The 22,551-nt window shown below is 40.1% G+C and overlaps 1 protein-coding gene across 1 annotated transcript in view; it reads right to left on the bottom strand.

Moving 5' to 3' along the window:
• The window catches only part of LOC137192539 (receptor tyrosine-protein kinase erbB-4-like), a 351,735-nt gene that overhangs the window by 180,617 nt on the left and 148,567 nt on the right, over positions 1-22,551 (bottom strand). Inside the window, exon 2 of the mRNA XM_067603312.1 lies at positions 9,725-9,876. Within this exon, the coding sequence (XP_067459413.1) occupies positions 9,725-9,876 (152 nt within the window). The remainder of the gene's footprint in view (positions 1-9,724; positions 9,877-22,551) is intronic.

Consider the following 22,551-nt stretch of genomic DNA (forward strand, 5'->3'; position numbering starts at 1 on the left):
AACTGTCATTTGTATCTGGTCAAGAGTTTGGCCCCCGACTTATCAAATCAAATTCTCTCCACTTAATCATATTGTTTGTGTGTTCAGGACTACCTTCATGGTGTTTCAGAATGGTGGTGATATTTGACCCATCATTCATGCCTTCCTCTATTATTTTGTAGTCTGTTGTAGAAAAGAGCTTACAGCAAAAACAATACACAGTGTTGTTTTTGATTGAGTATGGAAGCCAGCTCCTGGTAATATTTTCCTCATTTGACAGCTGTCTCTGTAATAAGCCTGAATGGAAACCTCTTCTAGACTTAAGGTAAGAATAATCCAGTCCTGGTTTGAATGGACCTCTGTGCACAGTCCTCATAAAGTCTGTTAAGACTGGAGGCCAATCTGCTGGGTCATTTGGTGGAGCAGCAACTGTTCTATTAGGGTCTGAGCTGCTTGTATCTGATGCTGGCTGTGCACCTCTGGCTGTACTAGTACTGGCTGAGGCTGCCTGTACTTCACCTGGGTCTGTGTTAGTACTTCCTGTGTTAGTATTTGCTGAAGCCAGCTGTACCAGGTTTGTGTTGGTACTGGCTGAATGTGGATCAACTGAGTATGTGCTTGTACTGGCTGATGATCCAGCATCTCCTTTACTAACAAACATAATTATAGCACATGTAAATTATAGGTAACAATGCTATTATTAATTTTATCAGCTGCATCAGGCCCATTCAAACTGGCTCATCCAGATTTCCTTTTATACATTTTAAAATATAAAATACTATTGATATTATGGCTTGGCTGAATACTTGATGGTTATTATGTACTGAGAGATGTGCATCCATATTGCCCAGTATGCCCAACTAATCAACATTTTAAATTCAATATTTAATCAACAGTCAATGTCAATCCATCACTTTCCATCGTGCATTAATCCAGAGTTGTAACTAAACCTTGACTGAGAGACTAGATAATCAGTGCCTATGAGGAGTGCCATCATGCCCATATATTGTCTAGACTGGTCCCCACAGAGATTGCTGCTGGAAAGCGGAAGTTTCATTTCATGCATGTGCATATGAATGCATGTTCACACACAACGTGGTTATCTTTTCCGAGCTGCAGTTTATAAATACTGTTGCCTGTTGGTGTTTATCAAATGTAATAAATAGCTGTATTTCACTCTCACTTTTGTCAGGCACAAAGTCACAGAACACAGCCCTAGAAGTGGCTGGCAGGCAAGCAAGCAAGCAAGCAAGACCCAGACAGATCAGAGATGCTCTGCCCAGCTAGGTTAGCAAAACAGACGGACTAGAGAGAGATGCACTGCAAACTAGTACATCAACTCAATGTAACTGTTATTTGCTGACATCGAACTTGGAGAGGAGAGAACACAAATTTACCCGATTGCTATTCCCGCAATTCACTCTCATGTTTTTTTTTTTTTTGCTTTTTTTCTCTTTTCATGACCAAAAGGATATTTCAACTTCATCCTCTCATTGAAGTTGTAAACACTGACACCTGCTTTGATACAAGGGAGAGACAGGGCCCTTGTGTAATTTGTGGTGCCCTGCGAGCTCTGTAGGGCCCCACACGTATAGAGCCACCAAGCTCTGATTGCTTCAGTCAATATGTGGGAAGATAGGTGTAAAATGAATGTCTCTACTGCAAAGAGAACATTTTCTGATGTCACATTTCATATCAGTTACAATAACACACACATAAGCATGCACACACATAAAAAAGGAAAATGAAATACACACAAACATGGCACATCATCAGCCTCTGACTATCATTCATTGCTTCTTTTCCCGTGAAAGGATGGAGAATCATTAATTTCCAGGAGCTGCTGTCCCTGTATCTTGCACACTCCATTTTGCAGGTGAGAGAGGAAACATGGGCAGTGAGAAATTACTGCTGTAAGGCAAACAATGAGGACTTTCACGCTGAAAAAAAAACAAAAAAACACTGAACTTTACAGGTGATAGTAGAAACCACAAAGTTGATATCACAACCTATACTTGGCTTAAATGTCTCAAGATGGATTTCACTCTAATACAGACTTCTCTCTAGCTGCTACTGTACATGAGAAAAGGTAAAGACAGAAGAACTAAAAAAAGTGAGCTGCAGAAAATCATTTCAGATATCGCTGAGGAAAGATTTCCAGCGACTCTTCAATTTCTTTCGTGTTTGCTAAAATATGCTCCTCCTCTCTGCTGTCTAGCTTTCAAACCAGTTCCTGATCAAACTCTTTCACCCCATTTTCCCTGTCTAATCTTTCTCCTCAGGATTTCTTTCTCTCAATGTTCTCACTTCCCACCCCACACTGTCCTTCTTCATGTCAAATTAAAGTGATGGAAATGAACTTGAGGGGACGCTAATTGCAATTGTCAATCCAATCTAGGTCAGGGCTGAAAGACAGGGGCTCCCAAGCACTTCATCAGTCTTCATTAATATTGAAGGAGTTTGCTGAGGAGCAGGGGGCCAACATAATCTGCACTCATCTAACAGTGCATCAAAAATTAGGGAGCTGGGGAGGGCACCAATGGTGCCTGAGGGACAAATATGCCAGTCAAGACATATGAAGAAAGATGTCACAAGATGGGGATGGAGTGCAGGAATAGATGCCGCTTTCAAATGTGGTGGGAAATAGCATTTAAAAACTATCATATATAACTATTGTGTGCTATGAATTATATATATATATATATATATATATATATATATATATATATATATATATATATATATATATATATATATATATATATATATATATATATATATATATATATATATATATATATATATATATGCCTATATATATACAGTACTGTGCAAAAGTTTTAGGCACCAAAATTAAAGTGAGGATACTTTCAAAAATAATGCTATGTATAGTTTTTATTTATCACTTAGCTTCAAAAAAAGTTCAGTAAAGAGAAAATAACTAAATCAAATCAGTATTTGAGTATTTGGTGTGATCACACTTTGCCTTTAAAAATGGAACCAGTTCTCCTCGGTATGCTTGTGCACAATATTTCAAGGTTCTTGGCAGGTTGGTTATTCCAAGCATTTCTGTTCTTTCTGTTCTTCTGTGGATTTAGGTGACTCAGTTGGTTCTATCTTCATGTAATCCCAGACAGACTAAATGTGTTAAGATCAGGCCTTTGTGGGGGGGGTTAGGGTTAGGGTTAGGGTTAGGGGGGGGGCATACATGCTGTTGCAGGACTCCTTGCTCTTCTTGTCACTGCAAATAGTTCTTTATGACTCTGGCTGTGTGTTTGGGGTCGATGTCATGCTGCAGAATAAATTCAGAAGTGATCAGATGCCTCTCTGATGGCATTTCATGATGGATAAGAATTTAAACATCTAAAGTGCCTTAAACTTTTGTACAGTACTGTATATATATATATATATATATATATATATATATAGCTTAAAGGATAGGTTCACAATTTTTCAAATGTGTCTTAAAACAATAGTCAGGTGCCCATATGAAACACTGAAACAGGTTTTGCATGCTGTAATCATTCCACCTGTTCATACCAACCCTCATACAAGATCCCCTACAAATGTACTTACGCCTACAATGTAAGCTATGGGGGACAGAATCCACAGTCCTTGTTTTGAGCAAAAATGTATTTAAAAGTTTATCTGAATCTAATATGAGGCTCCAGCCCTCTGACTTAGTCAAATAAAGTGGATATCTTCCACAGATACAGTCTTTTTAGTCTTTCTTTGTGTCTCGACCGACAGTGTTTTCCTGTTGTGCTGTAATGGAAGGACTGTAACAAAAAGAGGGAATTATATTGAATTGATTTCACTAATGTGTATGGCTGAAGCCTGATATTATCTTCAAATAAAGTTAAATATATTATTGCACAGAGGGAGGGCTGTGGATTTTGTCCCTCATCACTTACATTGAGAGTGCATTATGAGGGGATCTCTTAATGGCCAGTATGAATAGGAGGAATGATTACAGCAAGAAAAAAAATGTGTCAATGTTTGTTTGGGCACCTGACTACTGTTTACGGATAGACTTGAAAAACTGTGAACTTATCCTTTCAGGAAGGCACGTGCTGCTGATTTATCATATTAAACCGTACCAGCAAAAAAACGCAGCGGCCGTCCGGTAAAAAGTTGACTTTTGCCCCAACACAACCCTAAGCCATCCATCTTGGTGCGGCGTTGGCCAATCACATACATGCAAGCTCACATTCCTGGTGGATTATTTGTAACATAATGCATTTGACTGTTTACCTCACGATTGTCGCAAAAAATGAAAAAACATTTGCCACCGTGATAACTTTTCAGGTTATAGAATCCTGTCTGTGAGTATTACAAACCACTTTGCAGTGTTTTGGCTTTTGATAAGTCCTTAAATTCAGTTATTTTGAAACTCCAACTCGAATTCCTGGATCATATTTCATTATCTTAGTTGTACCTCAAACAACACGCCTCCACCACCGTAGACCCCAGCAGCCTAGTGCTGCACTGCTAGTTTTGGTCTGAATGTGGACTTAATGGCTGCTAGTTGCAGCAAATTAAAAAAAGAAAGAATAAAAGGAAGAAAAAAAACTAAATAAATAATAATCCAGTGCCTGAAGGAAGGGGAAGCAGTTTCTTAGTCAGTACATCTCATGTTAGAACTGGGCTAGAGCAAGCAGTGTAATCACAAACCTTTTAGTTTTCAACAAAACATCCCCTTTAGTATAACCTTCAGTTTGCTAACACTGATGAACTGCTGTAAACCTTGTTTGCACAATATGTCTCATGGAGTGATGGCTCTTGCTTTCTCTGTTAGCTACTGTGATCTGTGTTTGTGCAGGAGCACAAAGCATCTGATCATGTCCTCAGTGGTTCATGTTGACATTTCAGCATAGAGAAACAGCAGGTACGACCTACTGCAATCTAATTTTCCCTTGGCCCTAAATGCTCATTTCAAAATACAATAACTGAAGACACTGCGGTTGAACTACACTTCTCTTTACCTTTTATTGCCAGTGTTGCATGAGGAAGCGTTTCTCCTTAGCTGAAGGTTTTCTCACTGCCAATCACTATTAACCCATAATGGAATTAGATAGAACAGCATGTGTTGACATTCTGTGCATATATACAATTTTTTGCCCTTGTAAAGTGTTTTTTCTTTAACTTCTAGTCACATTAGTCTCTGTTCCTGCTCACTGGGGCGCTCACAGTGGTTTCCATTTGGTACGCATCACTATGACAGCTGAGTTTTATTTGAACAAGAGGAGGGTCAAGTGATCACTTGACACAAGTGTCATTGAGGGCCACATTAGCAGACCACTGCCCTCAGTTCCTACAGGGTCTCTTCAGTACATAGGCCTTGATAGCGTGTGAGACAGACAAACAAGGCGAGGTCAAACCCTATTATATGTGGCTGGACCGTGTATGATCAATGCATGAAATTGTGGCCAATTTGTTAGAGGCATAGTCAGTGTTAGTGTCTATAATATAAATTCCTGGATATTAAATGTTCATCAGCAATTTTTTGTAGTGGTCCCAGTAATATCTGTTGTTAAAGTGTACTGAAGTAGCATATCACATGACATGGTTAAGTTTAAGTAAAAAAAAAAAATGCAGTTGCAGGAACAATACTTTCCACTCATATCTTGGGATGTTTGATTTGAAACAGAACTTATTATAATTCTAATTATAACTATTCTAATTATCTGTTAACTCCCCCTGCTCTTCCATCTGTTTCACTCTGCAGATGTCTCTCATTTTTCTGCATTGAGTGTTTTGTCAGAGTATTTGTTATTTGGGGTGCTTCAACTGTGCGCTCTCCCTCATGCCTCTATGCACCTTATTTCTGCCTATTTCCTGGTTGATGATTGTGAAGGCTGCAGTGGAAATTGTAAATGAAAGCTTTGACAGCATTTTGGGTGCAAATTTAGGAGGCTCATCTCCGCCCAGTTACCGCAGTTACAGTTAAATCAAGCGCACCTGCAGAGCAGCCACCCCACACTAAAACATCAAGGAAATAAAAAGCTTGCATCCTGGTATTAGTTCACGTATAAAATGCAAGCGCACCGCGGAGCGTCTCTCCTGCCGGCCAAAGAGTCGATTACACTGGACGGTAGAGACGCTAATATGCATCTGTTTAAACAGGAGTTCAGCCTTCTTCACTGCATTTAACACCAGAGCTGAGAGTATCAGAGCTCGGAGCAACACAGAAACACAGTCACTCTGCGTCACACTGCTGTCATTTTATGCTTCCATCATCTCATGCCCATTCATTTTAAAGAGCAATGGCCAATGGGAAACTCCAACACTTGGCTGGCCAACCGATGGTGTAACTTCATCACTCACTCACTCACTCACTCACTCACTCACTCACAGACAACTGTGGTTATAGGGCTGCTCTGAGGCTGGTCTAGCCAAAAAAAGCTATTTATGCAACCTGTTACACACTCATAATCTTGCATCTAATGATTGACCAGAAAGAAAGAAATACATGTAAAAAGCAATGCAATTTATTTTAACTTACTGGTATTTAATGGTATTTTTGTGTATTGAGTAGTTAGATGAGTGAGTTAAATTCTACCATTTCTATGATACAATTTAAGGTCATAGTTTGTGGTTTGGTTATATTGGACTGCATTATATTGAAAGCTGCTTATAATATTGTTTTTACCTTATTTACTTGTACGTGTATGAGTGGAACAAGATGAAAGGAAAGTAACAGAAGGTGGGATATATTCTGATTCTTAAATGATGCATATGTAACAAAATGTAGATGTACAGTGATTCTTAACTTCTTTTACATTCTCTTTCTTCACACTAATAACACAAGGCCTGTTGAAAATATTAAATTTTTCCATCTGTAAATGATAATTCAATAACTTATTTACAGCTACAGGGATAGAGGTGGGGAATCAGTGAATTGGTGCTGGGCTGATAAGCAGGCTGATCATCACATTAATACTCTGGGAAAAATTACATGTTTACTAATGGTTGCAATGGTAAGACAAACAATCTGATCCGACTGCGTGGTTGTGGGTCCCTACTGAGACTGGGAAGAGGGGAGGAGGGGGAAAAATTAATATTTTATAATCACAGATCCGTTTATGAGCACATGCAAGAAAGTGACATGAGGGAAAAGAGATGATGCAAAGTGTGTGTTTGCATTCTTTGGTGTCCCATTCAGGAAAAAAAAAGAATACTGAATTAAAAAGAAAACATCACACTAGGATATGTTGAGCTGGGTACAACTTTATCTCAATTTCTTAATGTGCAAGCATTCAATATGCAAATGTATATCTTATAATATAGGAGAAAGATTCAAAGGAATGGGAATATGGATTTAGGAGTGACTTAAACATTAACGATGTATACACTAGATGTGATTAAAGCTCAGTGTTGGGATGTTGGTTTGAATGTGCATATGTGAGAGAGGGGAGAAAGCCTCAGTGGTGAAATGCAGTTATTAATCACTGTGTGAGCGTCGATTCATCTGTCGTGGAGGCAGTTTGGAAGATGGACTCTATTTACTGCTAAAGCTCTTTGAGGGACTTTGGGAGGCAGCCATCAATCTCTTGGCTATCTTGAAACGAAGGAGCCAATGCACAGGCATCAGTTTCAATCACCTCCCAGAGACAGGCGGTATGGTAAGGTGCTGCACAATAGTTTTTTCTTCACTTCTTCTCTACCTCAAGGTGAAGTTTTTCCCTCCCTGAGGAACTGTGTTATTAATGTGTTTTATCATAATAATAATAATATTCCCTAAAAATATACTGCACCCTGCCCTTTTTGCTCCCTTGTTGTTTGGCACCCTGTGTTCTTAATTAGCATGTTCAATTAACCCATGTTAATTGCCAACCATGGAAAGGTGGAGGAACCTGGCAAGTTGGCGCCACAGGGAGCCGTTTTGTAAATGAGTGGTGGTGTAGTGAAGAAGCAGACAGGTATAGAGGGGATTGTAGTCAAAAGCACCTTTAACCTCAACCTGCAAATACTCCTTTATATAATGTTATCTTGTACTGATGAGACGAGATTAAAAGACCAAAACTAAAATGGGAGTGTGAATGTTGTTTTAAGACAAAAATTGGTTCTGTGTAGTTAAACAACAATCACACTGGGTTTTTGAACTGCATCTTTCCCCCCTACCATGTTTTTTCATCTGAGTCAGAGGAGCTTATTACCTCTGCAGGGGTCTAATGGTAGCACTTTACCATCCATTGCTCCCCTTTCTTAATATCATCTTGGTTTTGTTTTGCGTCACTGGGGGGTGGGGGGGGGGTCGTCAGTATTGCTCTGGAAAACAGAGACCACTTAATGACTCTGTTTTTGTTTTGCGGCTTTGATCAATCTTGATTTTTTGTCCACACAAACTAAATACACAAGATGCACTCCATTACTTTTATACATGATGTAAACAAATTATTTTACCATATTAACTTAAAATCATTGCTCTAAGGAGCAAAATATAAAAGCACAGCTTGCCTTGTTGGGGGACTGTCTTCCCTGCAAAGCCTTGGTAGCCCAGTTCATTCAAACAGCAAAACTGGCCCATTAATGCAGTCAGCAGTTTAGCGCAACACCAGGGGAGGTCTGCAGCCCCCCCAGATAGACTGGAATCAATTGGAGTTGGACGGCGTTAGTAGTGCAGAGTGCAGCCAACATGGTCTAGGATGATGTTCTTGAGAAGTGGAGGGCCAAGAGAGGTCAACAGTAGCAGCTGATTTCACCAAAAAACCAATGTATTTTTTTCTTTCTCCTGCAGATTTCACTACAGTGACTTCCCTTGCCTCCTTCTGACCTCACTTACCACACTATTACTGCTTTGGCCCTGAAGGGCTGGAGGCTGACATCAATTGACACTGTGTTTGTGTGTGTATGCATGTGTCTGTCAAACCAAACTGGAAGCAGGCATTCATGTAAGCAATTCCACCTCAGCTCCCTCACCCAAACAACACGCTTCAGCATCAAAGCACAACATTAACCAGAGCGCTCCCTCAGTCATTTATCGCATTCCAGTGTTTCCAATAGATCCTGCCTGAATCATCCGGCTCACATGCTCAGTTTAGGAATACGATGATAAAAAAAATAGCTCCTAAATGTGACTGAATAGATCATGAATATGACAACTGAGTATTTTCTGAGAGGTAGAAATTAGTGTTCAATGCCACATCACTTTTCCTTTTCTGTCTTTGAATCATGAACAATCAGTCAGGCACCCAGAGAAGAGAGGAAGTCTGATTACCCCTGATTAGAACACATTTCCTCTTCGCTTATCATTGGCTATGTAGACACTAATCTGAGTGCTGATTTGAAGAAAGGAATCTGAGCACAGGACATTGTCTGGGCCACAAGGTCAAATGAGAAAACAGTGATAAAGTTCAGATTCTGAACTTATTACTCAGTTTTAGACAATCCCTAGAGATGTGGATGTTTGGGTGGTTATTGTCATGTACTGAAAACTAAAGACATTGTAGAAATGAATGTAATTAACATTAATCAGTGACAATAAATATGTGAAACCCTGAATTTTTTGTTTGTCTGGCAGTTTGCCTCATGTGAAAGAGCTAGCAACTTTAAAGCAGATCTAACTTGAGACAGTCAGTGCCTACAGCCCCATCCAATCACCAGACTAACAGTGATTACCGGGTAAAAATCATTTTAGTTACATGTCATTTCAACTGACAACAAGATAGTCAATTTTCAAATGAATTAAGCACATTGACTACACAATCTATCAGTTTACTGTATCATTTTATTTAGTCCTTACTCTGAGGAAGGTGAGGTCTCGACTGCCGTCGATGCTTGTGATCTCAAGGTTGCCCATTACGACTTCACAGTTCTCGTAGTATTTCCTCAGGGTGCGGTACTGCTGCTCCAGGTCTGACAGTGTGCTCAGCTTGTTCTCTGTGCCAGCACATACTAAGAATATAAGAGACAAGGACAGAGGGATAAGACAATGTTAATACCACAAATACATATTAGATATAGCGGAGTTTAGTGTAGAAACAATAACAGAGAAAATGGTACTGCCAGTTTAAACAGACTCAGCTTGAAAACTGACCATAAACACCACCGTATTAGTTGTCATGATAAGATTTGCTTGTGACTTGAATGTTAAGACTGGTAAAAGTAGTGTGTTTATTTATAAGAACTAAATAAAGCAAGTATATCTGCAAAGAGCTGGTGTGTGTGTATGTGTACCAGACCTGTGCTACAAAAATCATTCAAAGAGAATGTGGGGTAAATATCAGTCAGGAGACAGTGAGATACAACTCAGCTGGCCTGGTCATGTAAGACTAAGAACTCACTGGACCCCATTGCCTCCCAACCCTACCTCAGATCACCTGCAGGGCACTCGCGGCAGATGAAAGCTCTTTAACAGCTAGCTGGGCTGCTCAGTTGACAAGTAATTAAACACAACCCTTTCCATCCATCACAAACCTTAACCGCCCCCCACGCCCTCGCCCCATGATGACACAAGCCATCTGCCCAATCAACTGCTGCCCGATCTAGCATGAAAACACAGACACATACACACATATGAATACATGTACATGGACTGAGAAAAAAAGCACATGAATCCCCAAGTCTGTTGCCAGGCATCCAAATGTAGGGAACATTTTGACCACATTTCCAGAAAATCAGCAAAAGCAAATGCAAATTTATGTGTGTTTCCGTCCACTACTATTATGTGAATATTAGGAGTTGGTTTGTCGAAATTAAACAGCTGGTGGCCCTAAATTTTTCAGTCAGGCGCCATTGAACCATTGCAGAAGAAGAGGGCACAACAACGTGACATAATTAAAAGAGTGCCAGTCAAACCTCAACTAGTGAAAAAAAACAAATAAAACATTAGGGGAATATCACATTTATGTTTCTTTCATATATTAATTTAAAGGAAGCCCTCACTGACCTCTTGTATACCCTTCTGGACTTAAAACAAGCCACAGTCACATTATATAACTTCAGAGTTTTTATCTTAGCATATTCTGTAAACATGCTGAATTGTGGCCAACATACATATGGACACTGACATTCGCTCCTTTGAAGCATTATAATTAAGTTTAATTTGCATTGCCATAGTGGTGTGCTCCCACCTGCACCCTCTTCACGCTTGGTGACAGAGGAGCCATCAGTGTGACGGAGGGGTGATGGTTCCTTCCCTGAGTCTTGTCACACTGTCACCCATGAGCTGTTCCCTCTCTCTCTGAACACCTCCACCCTGAAAGATCTTTACTGACGCTTTGCATTTTAATCCAAGATCCCTTTCACACCCTGCTATACACTGTACTGTGCTATCCTTTTTATACCTTATAGCCCCCTCAATCCAACCTGAGTGTTTGCACTCTATCCTCTTGGCAAGTAATAAACTAAGCCAGACCCTTTTTTCTCCACGCAGCCACTATGTGGCAAAACCTTTAAATTCCATTTTCTATTTACTCCCCATCATTACACCACAGATACATATAGGAAAAAGGAGATTTAGCCTAAAGGCCACACATGCTGTAAAGACAAATGGGACTGTGTTAAAACACTTCCATATCTAAGCAGATATTAGATAAGGGGAACTATTCCAATGTGACCTGGACAATACCCATATGAGCTGGTGGTGATTAGCTGGGTTGCACATAGCATAATGTGCTGCTCAGGAATGATATATGGCAGACCTGGGTGTTTTCAATAACAGTTGAGGGAAGCGGGTTGGGGGTTGGGGGTCATAAAGTGAGGATAGGTGTAATAAACTGTTATTGCACCCTTGGGGCAGGGCGCCAAGATCAGAGGAAAGGGGCATTGTGGCATGTGATGTCTGGTGAAATTTACTTTTTATACCTATTTGCTTCCTCAAGCATGCCTTCAGTAAGTCTGCTGACTTCTGAAACCTGTCTGGAGTTATGTGAAATCTATGTGATTAAAAAAAAATCCTCTTGTGATTTCTAATGAAACACCATGAAATCCTATAGCTCTGCATGAGCCTGAGATGGAGCTGACTGCCAAGTGAACCACAACAAAACCATCTGTGCTGTGTGGAGCATATATCGAGGAAGTATGAACTGTTGCAGGTTTACTGCAAAGCTCGGGGATCCTATTGGTGATACGTCTGCATGCGTGTGCATGAATGCGGGCAGGCTGTAAATAATAGACCTCAGGATGCATTTTCCCCCACAGCATGATCGAATCCGTTTCTCTCCATGCTTAATATGTTACATCTGATCCTGTAAATCACAGTAAAGGTTGTATAAAATACAGTCTCTTCTCTTTATATTGGTGCGAGCTGCCCGCCCAGGAGGACATGCTATAAGACACTGAGTTGCCAACTGTTTAACATACTGCCTATGATGCAGGAATAGACTGCAAGAACAGATGAATCTTCATATTGTTTAAAACTTACGGCTGTTTCATGAAAGAGAATCCATCTTATCTGTTTGATGGATTTCACTCCCCTGCATACTTAAAGCAGGGAATGCCAATGAGATTCAATGTCTTTGTTCCATAAAGTTATGGAACAAAGTCCATATGTTAGTATTTTGCCCATGTGAGTAAACGGATTGCACTTGTTTGCAAGGATTTTCATTTCAGCAGTGATGGATTAAAGTTATACTATGCAGGAGTTTCCCAAAAAACAATGTACAGACTCACACAAAAATAATGCCTCTCAATCATCACTTATGATCCACTAGAAGTGTGTGGCGGTGTATGTATCTACCTGTATTTTCTTAGTATTTTGCTGTGTTCAGGACATTTCTTGGCATCAGCCTTTGAGCAGTGGCTGTGTTGCCCCCAGCCAATAACAGCGTGCAAGGTTTGAGGTCGGAACTTGTAGCGTAGCGACATGGTTACATTACTGTCTCCGTCTCTCTCCTCTGCTCTCTGTCTGTGTCATGGATGTATAAAGATAGCAAGTCTCTGTGTCTGTTTAACTGAAGGTGGGCTTGAGCTACACACACACGGAGCAGAGAGGCCGCAGCAGACAGGATGAAGTGTGCGCTTCAGCTGCTTTCACACCAAATCCAACAATGCGGCATCTTCCCACAGGGTTATGCAAAGGTGTGGGTGTGTTTATTTGTGCTTTAGAATGTAACCACTGTGAAACAATCAGAAAATAATGTTTTATTTATCTGATTCACTGCTTTGACTCTCTTCATTCACTCTCTAGCTTGCTTGACCACCACTGCTCTCTCTGTCTCTCTCTCTCTCTCTCTCTCTGGTGTCATTGAGCCGGAGAGGACGGGGCCTTTAAGGCAATCATAATAATTCAGGCTTCTCCAATATATGTAATTAATGAGAAAATTATATGCCAATGGGTGGAAAACACATATCTGGCTCAATTTATATGGCCTACAAGTTTGTTTGTTTGGTTTTTTTTTTGTAATGCATTGACACAGACAGCAAGCTCGTGAGTAGCCTTGTTTATCTTCTCATTAGTTTTTAAATGGCAACAACAATATTGGCGTATAGATGTAGCAAACTTGCGTATCTATCAGCAACCAAAGGTTTGTAGGGACCAAATACCAAGAGTGGCATGGTAATGATAGATAGAAGTGATGTCTACCTGTAACTGAGTGAAGAAGCCATACAAGCTCTCTCTCCCCTTTCTCCATCCGTCTTTCTTTCCTTCACAAATCAGTCACATACTTTCTGAGGGACAGATGAGTTGGTAGTCGGGTTTAAATGGCTTTTATACATCATATGTCTCCAACAGACAACCACAAGACAAGACCACAAGGCATCTATCAGTCTCTGACATAATCACCACAGTCAGTGGGAATATAATCAGTGAGCTCTTTCCATAAATGTTTGTTTTAAATGTTTGCAAAAAAAAACTATATTGCCCCAAGCCACATTTTCATCAGTTTTAGTTTCATAAATATCCTCATCAGGATTACATAGGCACTGCATTGCCGTGGTTTCTGTTCCTTGCCCACTTCATTTCATAGGTGGTGCACACAACAACTTCATCAATAGTGCCTTGTGCAATTATTGAATGCCTGTAAAGCTGGTGAGTCTCTGAGGTTTATAGGTTCCTGCCAGGGAAGGCAGCAAAAGGTCATCCCAATAGCCAGTAACTGACTGAATTAAATAAAGTTGCAAATGTCACTTCCATAAGTAAACACTCTCAATAGTTGAGCTTGGCTAACGTGCCTCGAATAAACAAGAGGAGCCTGTAGAAGTTCAACTGAAATGCTGCCTCACACAACATTTTTTCTCAAGCTCAACCAAATAAAGAATGCCATATCTGAGGTCAGAGCTGTCCTTTGTCCCCGATGTCCCCCAGATGAGCTTTGGTGGCTAAGTATGAGTTACAAGCCACTGCTTCTGATGGTAATCATGGCCCACATTATCGTCCATCTGCTGAGCAGCTTAATAAGCATCAGAAACAATAACTGGATGAGTGTTCGTGATGGCTGTACGGTCCAGTGAAGCTAACCTCTCGCTGCCCTCTGAGCTCTGGTCACCTACCAACAATGCTGTCGCTGTCTCCATATGGTATACCATAAATTAGCATTCATACCTTGACTAGTGCACTCAGTCTCAACACCTTGTGGGAGTTTTCCACAGAGGATAGCCTGCAAATGCCAGAGTGTGCACCCTTTGCTTACAGAACTTATTGCATTGCATGTATCTGATTAAAAATTTCACTAATAAGCAGTCCATGGATATGATCAGTACATTTTCTGTATTATTCAGTCTCACCTTTCTCATTAACCCCTTTCCCTGCAGCAGGCAGCTGTTTTCAGCAAACAAGCACTAATAAACAGACTGTATGCTACCTGCCCAGTACCAAACCGCAGTCTAACAAGCCACTATTGGGTAAAGAAAATCAATCATTTAGCAAGTAAAATTTTTTTTGTTGGCAGATCCCAAAACACAGATCGCCGGAAACACAACTCCAAATGAATGCTAATGTTGCTCAATGCCTGCTAGATGTGAAAATTTGTTTGCTAAGTTGTTAGCCATGACAACTTCATAAGGTGATAATTTAATATGTCAGAGCTGTGTGTCTCTTAAGCTTTTTTGGAGTTCTTCTGCCCCAACAAGACAAGAAAAAATAAAGTGTGAAGTTTGTTAGCAATTGGAAATGAACAATAGACTATGATATCAGCCTCCCACTATCCCTCATATTTGATTGAAGCTAATCCTGCAACCAAATGTTAAATTGTTGTCATAATACATTAGAATTGAGGAAAAAAGGACCTATTAAAGGACAAAAAAAAAAAACCCCTCAAAAAACAGATTTTTCCAAGATGAATGTGAGCATGTAATACTCTAAGATATATGCATAAACTTCCTGTGGGAAGTATGTAAACGTACCTTCCATTACATCCTTTTAAACTACATTAAGTTTAACACACACACACACACACACACACACACACACATCCATTTATGTATCATTATTTCTAATTAGTCTATACAACTATTTAAACTCTCATTCACTGAGGTGACAGAGTGCTCAGTGATACTGTAGCTGTAAATGAGAAAGCCTGGTATTACAAGAAGGAAAACAGAAGGGGCGAGTGGAATTTTTGAATGGAAGCATGCAAACAGTAATCAGGCCACCACAGATAATACACTACTGTCACCTATCAGTGTGTGGGTGCGTGTGTGTGTTATGGGCGTTGTTAATGGTTACTTTTGCTATTAAAGGAGTAAATTAGCAGTTATGTGTCAAAGTGTACCATAGTATGCACCTTGCAAACATTTGGATATGAAGTTTGAAGAAAATATCTCATAGATTGTTGTGGAAAAACTGAGCTGGAACTTTATGTAAATTAATTCATTCTTTTCTTTAAATGCACCTTATTTTCTAATTTATTCGTCCAGGTGGTCACCGAGAACATTTTTGTGAAGATTTTTTTTTGTGCCCAGAAAGTATGGAGGCTACAGCCTATCCACTTATTCTCTCTCACCACCTTGCTCTCTTTTTCTCTGTAGGATTTAAACATGTCTCCAGACAAGAAAAAATACATCCAAGTCACAGGGGAGTGATTGGCTGACACTAACACACACCTCATTACCCCAAATCCTCTGGCTGCTTCTTCTTGACTGAATATGTTGCTGGTGGGTCTAGTGAAAAGCCTTTCAGGCCCTACACTGACCAGTGTTTGTGTATGTGTTTTACCCTAGTAAAACCCACGTATACTGACTAGATTGTCCCAGTGATCTAAACTCATTCTATGCAAGGTTTGAGAAACACCACCAATCACAAATGGCAGACACCATCAGCAGCCTGATCCCAGGTGACCCCTCAATCACTATCAAAGTCGACACTGTGGTAAGGTGTCTGAAAAGGACACAGGCTAAGAAAGCCCCTGGTCCAGATAACATCTGCAGCCATACACTGAAACACTGTGCTGAGCAGCTAGGAGGAGTACTACAGCACCTATTTCAGAGCTCTCTCGCTACTGCCACAGTCCCTCAGGCATAGAAACATTCAACAATCATCCCCATCCCCAGAGCAGCCCCAAGGTCCTGAATGACCTAAGACCTCTAGCCCTAACCTCCCTTTTCATGAAGGTCTTTGAGAGGATCATGAAAAGCTACATCACTAACGCCACAGCCACACAGATGGACCCTCTTCAGTTTGCGTATTGCGCCAAGAGAAGGGTCGACGATGCCAAACTTTTCATACTAGACTCTGTCCAGAAACACCTAGGGCCAAAACACATCAGCCCAGCTCCTGTTCATGGATTTCTTGTCTACCATCAACACCCTATAACCCCACATCCTAGCTGAAAAACTTATGAACTGCTTGCACCTGGATCATCAGCTAGTTCTGTGGATCATGGACTTCCTCACCCTAAGAATACAGAAGGTGCTGGTCAACAAAAGGCTCTCCGACCTTCAGCATACATCCACCAGTTCCCCCCAGGACTGTCCTCTCACCCCTCCACAGACGAATGCAGAAGCCGTTATCCGTGGTCACTGTTTGTCTATCATTTATTGTCTTATATGTCTTATATGTCTTATATGTTTGTATGTCCCTTTACTATGCCTGCCTCACAAATTACCCCTTGGGGTTACATAAAGTTTTTTTAATTGAATTGAATTGAAGATTGTTTGCAGAAAACAGTTCAGTATGCATTGAATTGACTTCAGATAAATGAGGCTCTGTGGTAACTGCACTGTGGTCTATTTTACACTCTGTTGTCAGGCATGCAAGTTATTTTTTTTCAAATAATTAACATTATAAAGATAAGGTCAAATCCAATATTTACAAATGTTATAAATATGTTTTTGTTCAGTACAATGGCATATTTCTTACACTGAACAAATGGAAGGGAATTTATTTGTGAGAAACTCAGATGATGGTGAGAAAAGCTGTGATTGTATCTGTCATGGCCTTGGCCAGATATTTTAAATGGTCGGCCAGTGCTTTGTATGATGCTTTTTCCCTTTATTGTTTCAGATTGTTTTGTAAGTTGCCACAGCATCCAGTTGGTAAATACCATTACAGAAAATGCAGTTTTGCAGCGGTGATTGATGGAATGGTTTTCCAAGCATTGATTTTGAGTTGTTTATTCATGGAAGATGGAGAATGGATAAGCTTTGAATGACTGTTGTTAACTGTTGGCTGAGTTGGTAAAAAGAGGAAGGGTGAATATCTCATATAAGCATACAATGCATGTGGTAGCTTTTTTTGTAACTCAATAATTAATTTAATAGAATTGTCCCTGAGCATGAGTGCATGACCGCCAGCTGTTGAGACCCCACCATTATATCAATTATACTCCAACCGCTGGAGGGCAAAATGAACCTGGTTTAGTGAGATGCTGACAATAAGATACACATGATTTATGGTGCATTTCAAAACTAAATAGTACCAAAGCAGCCTCATCATTTTCTCCAGAGGCTTCATTACCAAGGAAGTGGGTGGAGATGGTTGCTCTGGACAGTGCTGTAGAGTTTGACTATGAAGACTATGTGGTTTCAGAGCTTGGTTTAAGGGTGTGTGAGGGGTATGATGACGGAGTCTGTTTAATCTCCCCCACAATGGGCCAGGTCAGGCATTTTCAAAAAGCAGGTGTACGACAAGTTCAGCTTGTTGAGCAGCGAAGAATGGTTTACCCTCTTGTCAGACATCTGTATTCTCTCCTTCTGAAATTTTACTGCGACAGTATTCAGGCCATAGGCTTATATCATGCCAGGAAGCTTCCCAATTCTTATTGCTCAGCCAACTACAGCAGGCATTTCTGACTTAGGTGGTGTTACTCACAGCGTGAACACAGTTAGATAAATTACATGGTAGAACAGGGTTACTAGTATATTATGTATTGGATCACCTTTACTAACCACACCTGGACTTCATTTCCCTTAACAATTAATATTCTCATATTCACTCATTTTTAGTTACAGAACATTAATTACAGTAAGTCTGCTCGGTTGTATGGTTTTGTCAATGCAGTTTCTTTATGCCTAATTAATCAATACAGTACAGTATATCTAAATACAGTCAGCATTTCAAGGTCTGTTTGGTTTATTGTTACTTCAGGAGATCAGTGTGAAGACAACAGAGGATCAAGAGAGTCACACAGCATGTCTGTGACAAAATGTTACTCCTAACATGAGTGATGAGTGATTTACAGTTGGGCTCCTCTGTGTTACTGAACCTGTTTTACATTTGGCCTGAACTGCGTGTGTGTTTGTGTGTTTGTGTGAACATGCACTGCCTGAATATGTGTGTCTTTGCACATGTGTCTGCACATGTGCAATTGTGTGATTACTGTATTCCATTGCAAAACCACCTGACTTTCTTTTAGCTTCTGGCAGAGCCTCTTTAATCACAAATAGTTTTTGAGTTTTCCCAGAAGGCATTGCCTTTGCTCCTGCATTTTTAGAAGCTCCCTGCTAACACAAAGGTGGAGTGAAATTTATGCTCTTTATATGCTAATAGTAGTAACAGTAAACCCCTGAGGTGGCTCATATCCCAAAAGTCTGCTAAAGAGAGACGGCAGATAGGCTGAGCAATGGGGTCAAATGAGCTAACATCCTAAATTTGATGTGTGTGTGTCAGAGACAGTGTCGAGTGTGTGTGCAAGAGGGAGAAAGTTTGGTGAGTTTATGCGTGGGCCTTGAGCTATTCTGTTTCCAGACAACATGGTCAACGGACTTGACTGCACCTCAGGGGGTGATCAGTAAAGTATACACATGCAGTATGCAGTACATACACAATGCTGCCATTTAGAGATCAAATTTGGTTTATTAGGATTTTGACTCACACAAGGGGCCACATAAATCATGGGACAGCAGTGCTGAACAATGACTCTGTGTGCCTTACATCTACAGAAGGCTAAAAAAAAATGATGAAAGACTAAACTAAACACACATTCAAACTGTACACACACAAACACACTGTGCTAACCATAAAAATGAAAGCATCAGTCCTTTGTTTAAATGCATAAAAGACATCACCCGAGGCATTTTATCAGATTTTACGCAGCTCCCTCAGGAGTCACAATAGGCTTTATACAACTTTTTTCCACATATGCAGTAGTAGAAGACCTTTAAACAGACTTTGATGTGTAAAATTCCCCTTTAAAATCAACATATGTTTATGTTTTCCAGACAAGTGACCACTTGTGGTTTTGTGAATAATGGCTGTTCTCTCTCAGATCAAAAATGCCCAGCATGACATAGTTACACCACCGTAAAACCTCTTAGGGTGAAGGTCGGAGTGGATGTGTCATGGTCATGCACAGGATCTAACTTTGACACTGGACAACATATGTCTCATTGTTTCTCCAATCAGCAGTCAACGTTGGTTTTAGTGCTGGCAAAATATGAAAGAATTATTCTTTTCTACTGATACTTTTGGAAGTTGTACTGCGCCCAGGAAATAGCCATATGCTCATCATCATGACCCCAATCTTTTCTCAACCTTGTAGTGTATACAGTGGGTAGATCTAGTTTTTTATGGGTGTACCTGTTCTGTTTAGCAGTACTTAATTGAGGTTCAGACACACAAAAAAATCAGCATAACTTTTCTCTTCCCCTGGCAAGGTCTTGATCCGCAATTTGTACAATTTATTCTAAATGCTGTAATCCTTTGTTAAGAGGAATTTTACATGCTTGGTGCCTGTCACCTAAGTGTAAAATGAATCAAATGTTGCTATGTGGTGAAAGTGATTCTCTGAAATGTTTACATTGCACTGCTGTGTTAAATTTGAAGTACTTTCATACATTAATATATCATTGTCAAGTTAACTGTTACCTTTATTAATATTAATAAACTAGACTATGAAGCAGATAATCTCACATCAGTGCTCCTGTATTAGTCCTATTAATTCTCAGAATGGCAAGGGTAAATCACAGACCCCTTTGCTTTCTGAAGAAAAGACTTTCTTTTTTGCCTTCACGGTAGGGCGTCAACATACTTCCTGCTTCCTTAATTTTAAGAGCACCCTCCTATTTTGATTCTTTTATTTTATAAACACATATTTCAGTGCTGTGAAACAATCCAACATACAACCAAAATTGATTTGTGGAACACAATGTAAAATGCATTCTTCAGCCCAGATGCATGTGCTCTCACTAATAAATGACAAGACTAACTGATGCTAAACCATTAGATGTACAACATTTAATCTCTATTTTACCATCTCCCCTCAGTTTTCATCTTTTTCATTTCAGATTTTGTGCATGAATTCCCATGCATTGTCACTACAATATAAATCACAATCAGCTCAGCGGGTCAGATCTTTACCATGGGTGAACCTGCAAATTGCTGCTATAAAAACACCTCATAAGACACTATAAGGTATTCTATAGCTGGCCCCTTTGGGATCTATCTGTCTTCATAAACAAACACTGATTGGAGGAATGGCTGATAGGTATTCATTATATAAAAAGATTATATATATTATATATATATTTTTTTTAAACATAAGTTACTGTATCCATAAAAACTCAACTGCACTTTTCCAACAAGACCAAACTTCACATTCATACAGTGGTCACATTCGCAGCAGCAGGTATATCCTCTACAGTTACTGTGCAGCTCCACTGGGGCAGTGTGTGTTATGCACATTGCTGAAAGGCTCCTCAAGGGAAGTTGTTGAGGGGTGGGAGTGTTATTCACACACTTTCCCCACAAGCCTTTTTCTCATAGCCAGTTTGGGGATAGGAACCACTGACCTTCCACATGCAAACCTGCTTCTCTTGCCTCTGGGCTTCCACCACTCTTTTCCACTTTTTCTCTCTCTATCTCTCATTGTCCGTCCTTCTCAATTCAGGCCCAGGTGTTGGAATCCACAGACTCCAGTCCAGGAGTGAGTGAAATCCCCTCTGATAGTTTCTTCTTTTTTTACACTGCATCTGGGACAACATTCAATCAATTAAGCCAGCAGGCCAGTCAAAGTGTTGCCTCATATCCTTCATGCCTCCAGCACATACTGCTTTCCAGCCCCCATATGTGGTCCTACCCATGAATCTTAATCTTGTACCCAACAGTTGCCATCAATTATCCTGGCTTCTACTGCTAACTCTTCCCCTGCCTCCCATTTTTCCCCATTAAAAAAAGCCTTTTTTTTCCTCTTCGCTGGGACAGAATTGCCTCGCTCGCTTGCTCGGGAAATGATTTCTCAGCAGGCTTGTGGACCAAGGGCCAGATGCATAAACGATGCATACACACAAAAGCCACGCATACGCCATTTCCCGCACATAAACTGGTATTTATAAACAAAGAATGTGCGGTGAGAATGCGTGTACCTAACGCATTCTTCAGACCAGTGTACACATGTTTTTCTAAAGCGATCTGAGGGTGATGCGATGAGGTGAGGAAGAAATATAAGGTGAGAGACGGAATGTTTTAGTAAAACATTTTTTGTTTTGGTTGATAACCAGCTACACTGGTTGCGTAATTTTTTGCGTTTACACAGAGATTTGTAAAATGCCAAAGGCGTATTTACAAATGTAATATTGATTGATCATTTTTGTGTGATTCATGTTATTCTTTTAATTTACATTTTAATTTACACTGCCTGTTGGCACCTACGTCCTAATGGACCTGAACTTATTTTATGGCAATTACTTGTGTTGTTCTCTCCTGACTAGATCCTTGCTTGTTTTGTATTAATTCTCATGTGTATGTCACTTTAGATAAAAGCATCTGCCAAATACAATTGTAACATTGTAAAGTCGGTTTAGATAAGAGAGCTACAAACTAATCATTGATTATATTTCTGAGATATTGCTGCCGACAATGGTTCACGGGTCCATGTGATGAATTAGTGATAAGAGCTGCATAGCCGTCAGTAATGACAGCTGTTGTGGAGCAGGCGGTGAATTGATATGAAAACGGCTGGTTAAGGGTGCATCTTCATCCATTTATGGCTAATTGTGGTAGTGAAAATGAGGCTTGTGCACGTGCACCCGGTTCCACATTGACTGAGATTTATGAAACAGAACCATGTGTACACACGGCTTTATAAATCTGATGAAAAGAATGCATATTTCTGGCTTTGTGCATACACACAGATTTATTTATGAATCTAAACAGAGTTTTATTCATCTGGCCCCTGGTGCTTACCACAGGTGGAAGGTATGAATATATGCATATGTGTATTTCTGTGTTTATTGCATATACACATGCAAGCA

This window comes from Thunnus thynnus, chromosome 11 (genome assembly GCF_963924715.1).
Source record: "Thunnus thynnus chromosome 11, fThuThy2.1, whole genome shotgun sequence".
Lineage (NCBI taxonomy): Eukaryota > Metazoa > Chordata > Actinopteri > Scombriformes > Scombridae > Thunnus > Thunnus thynnus.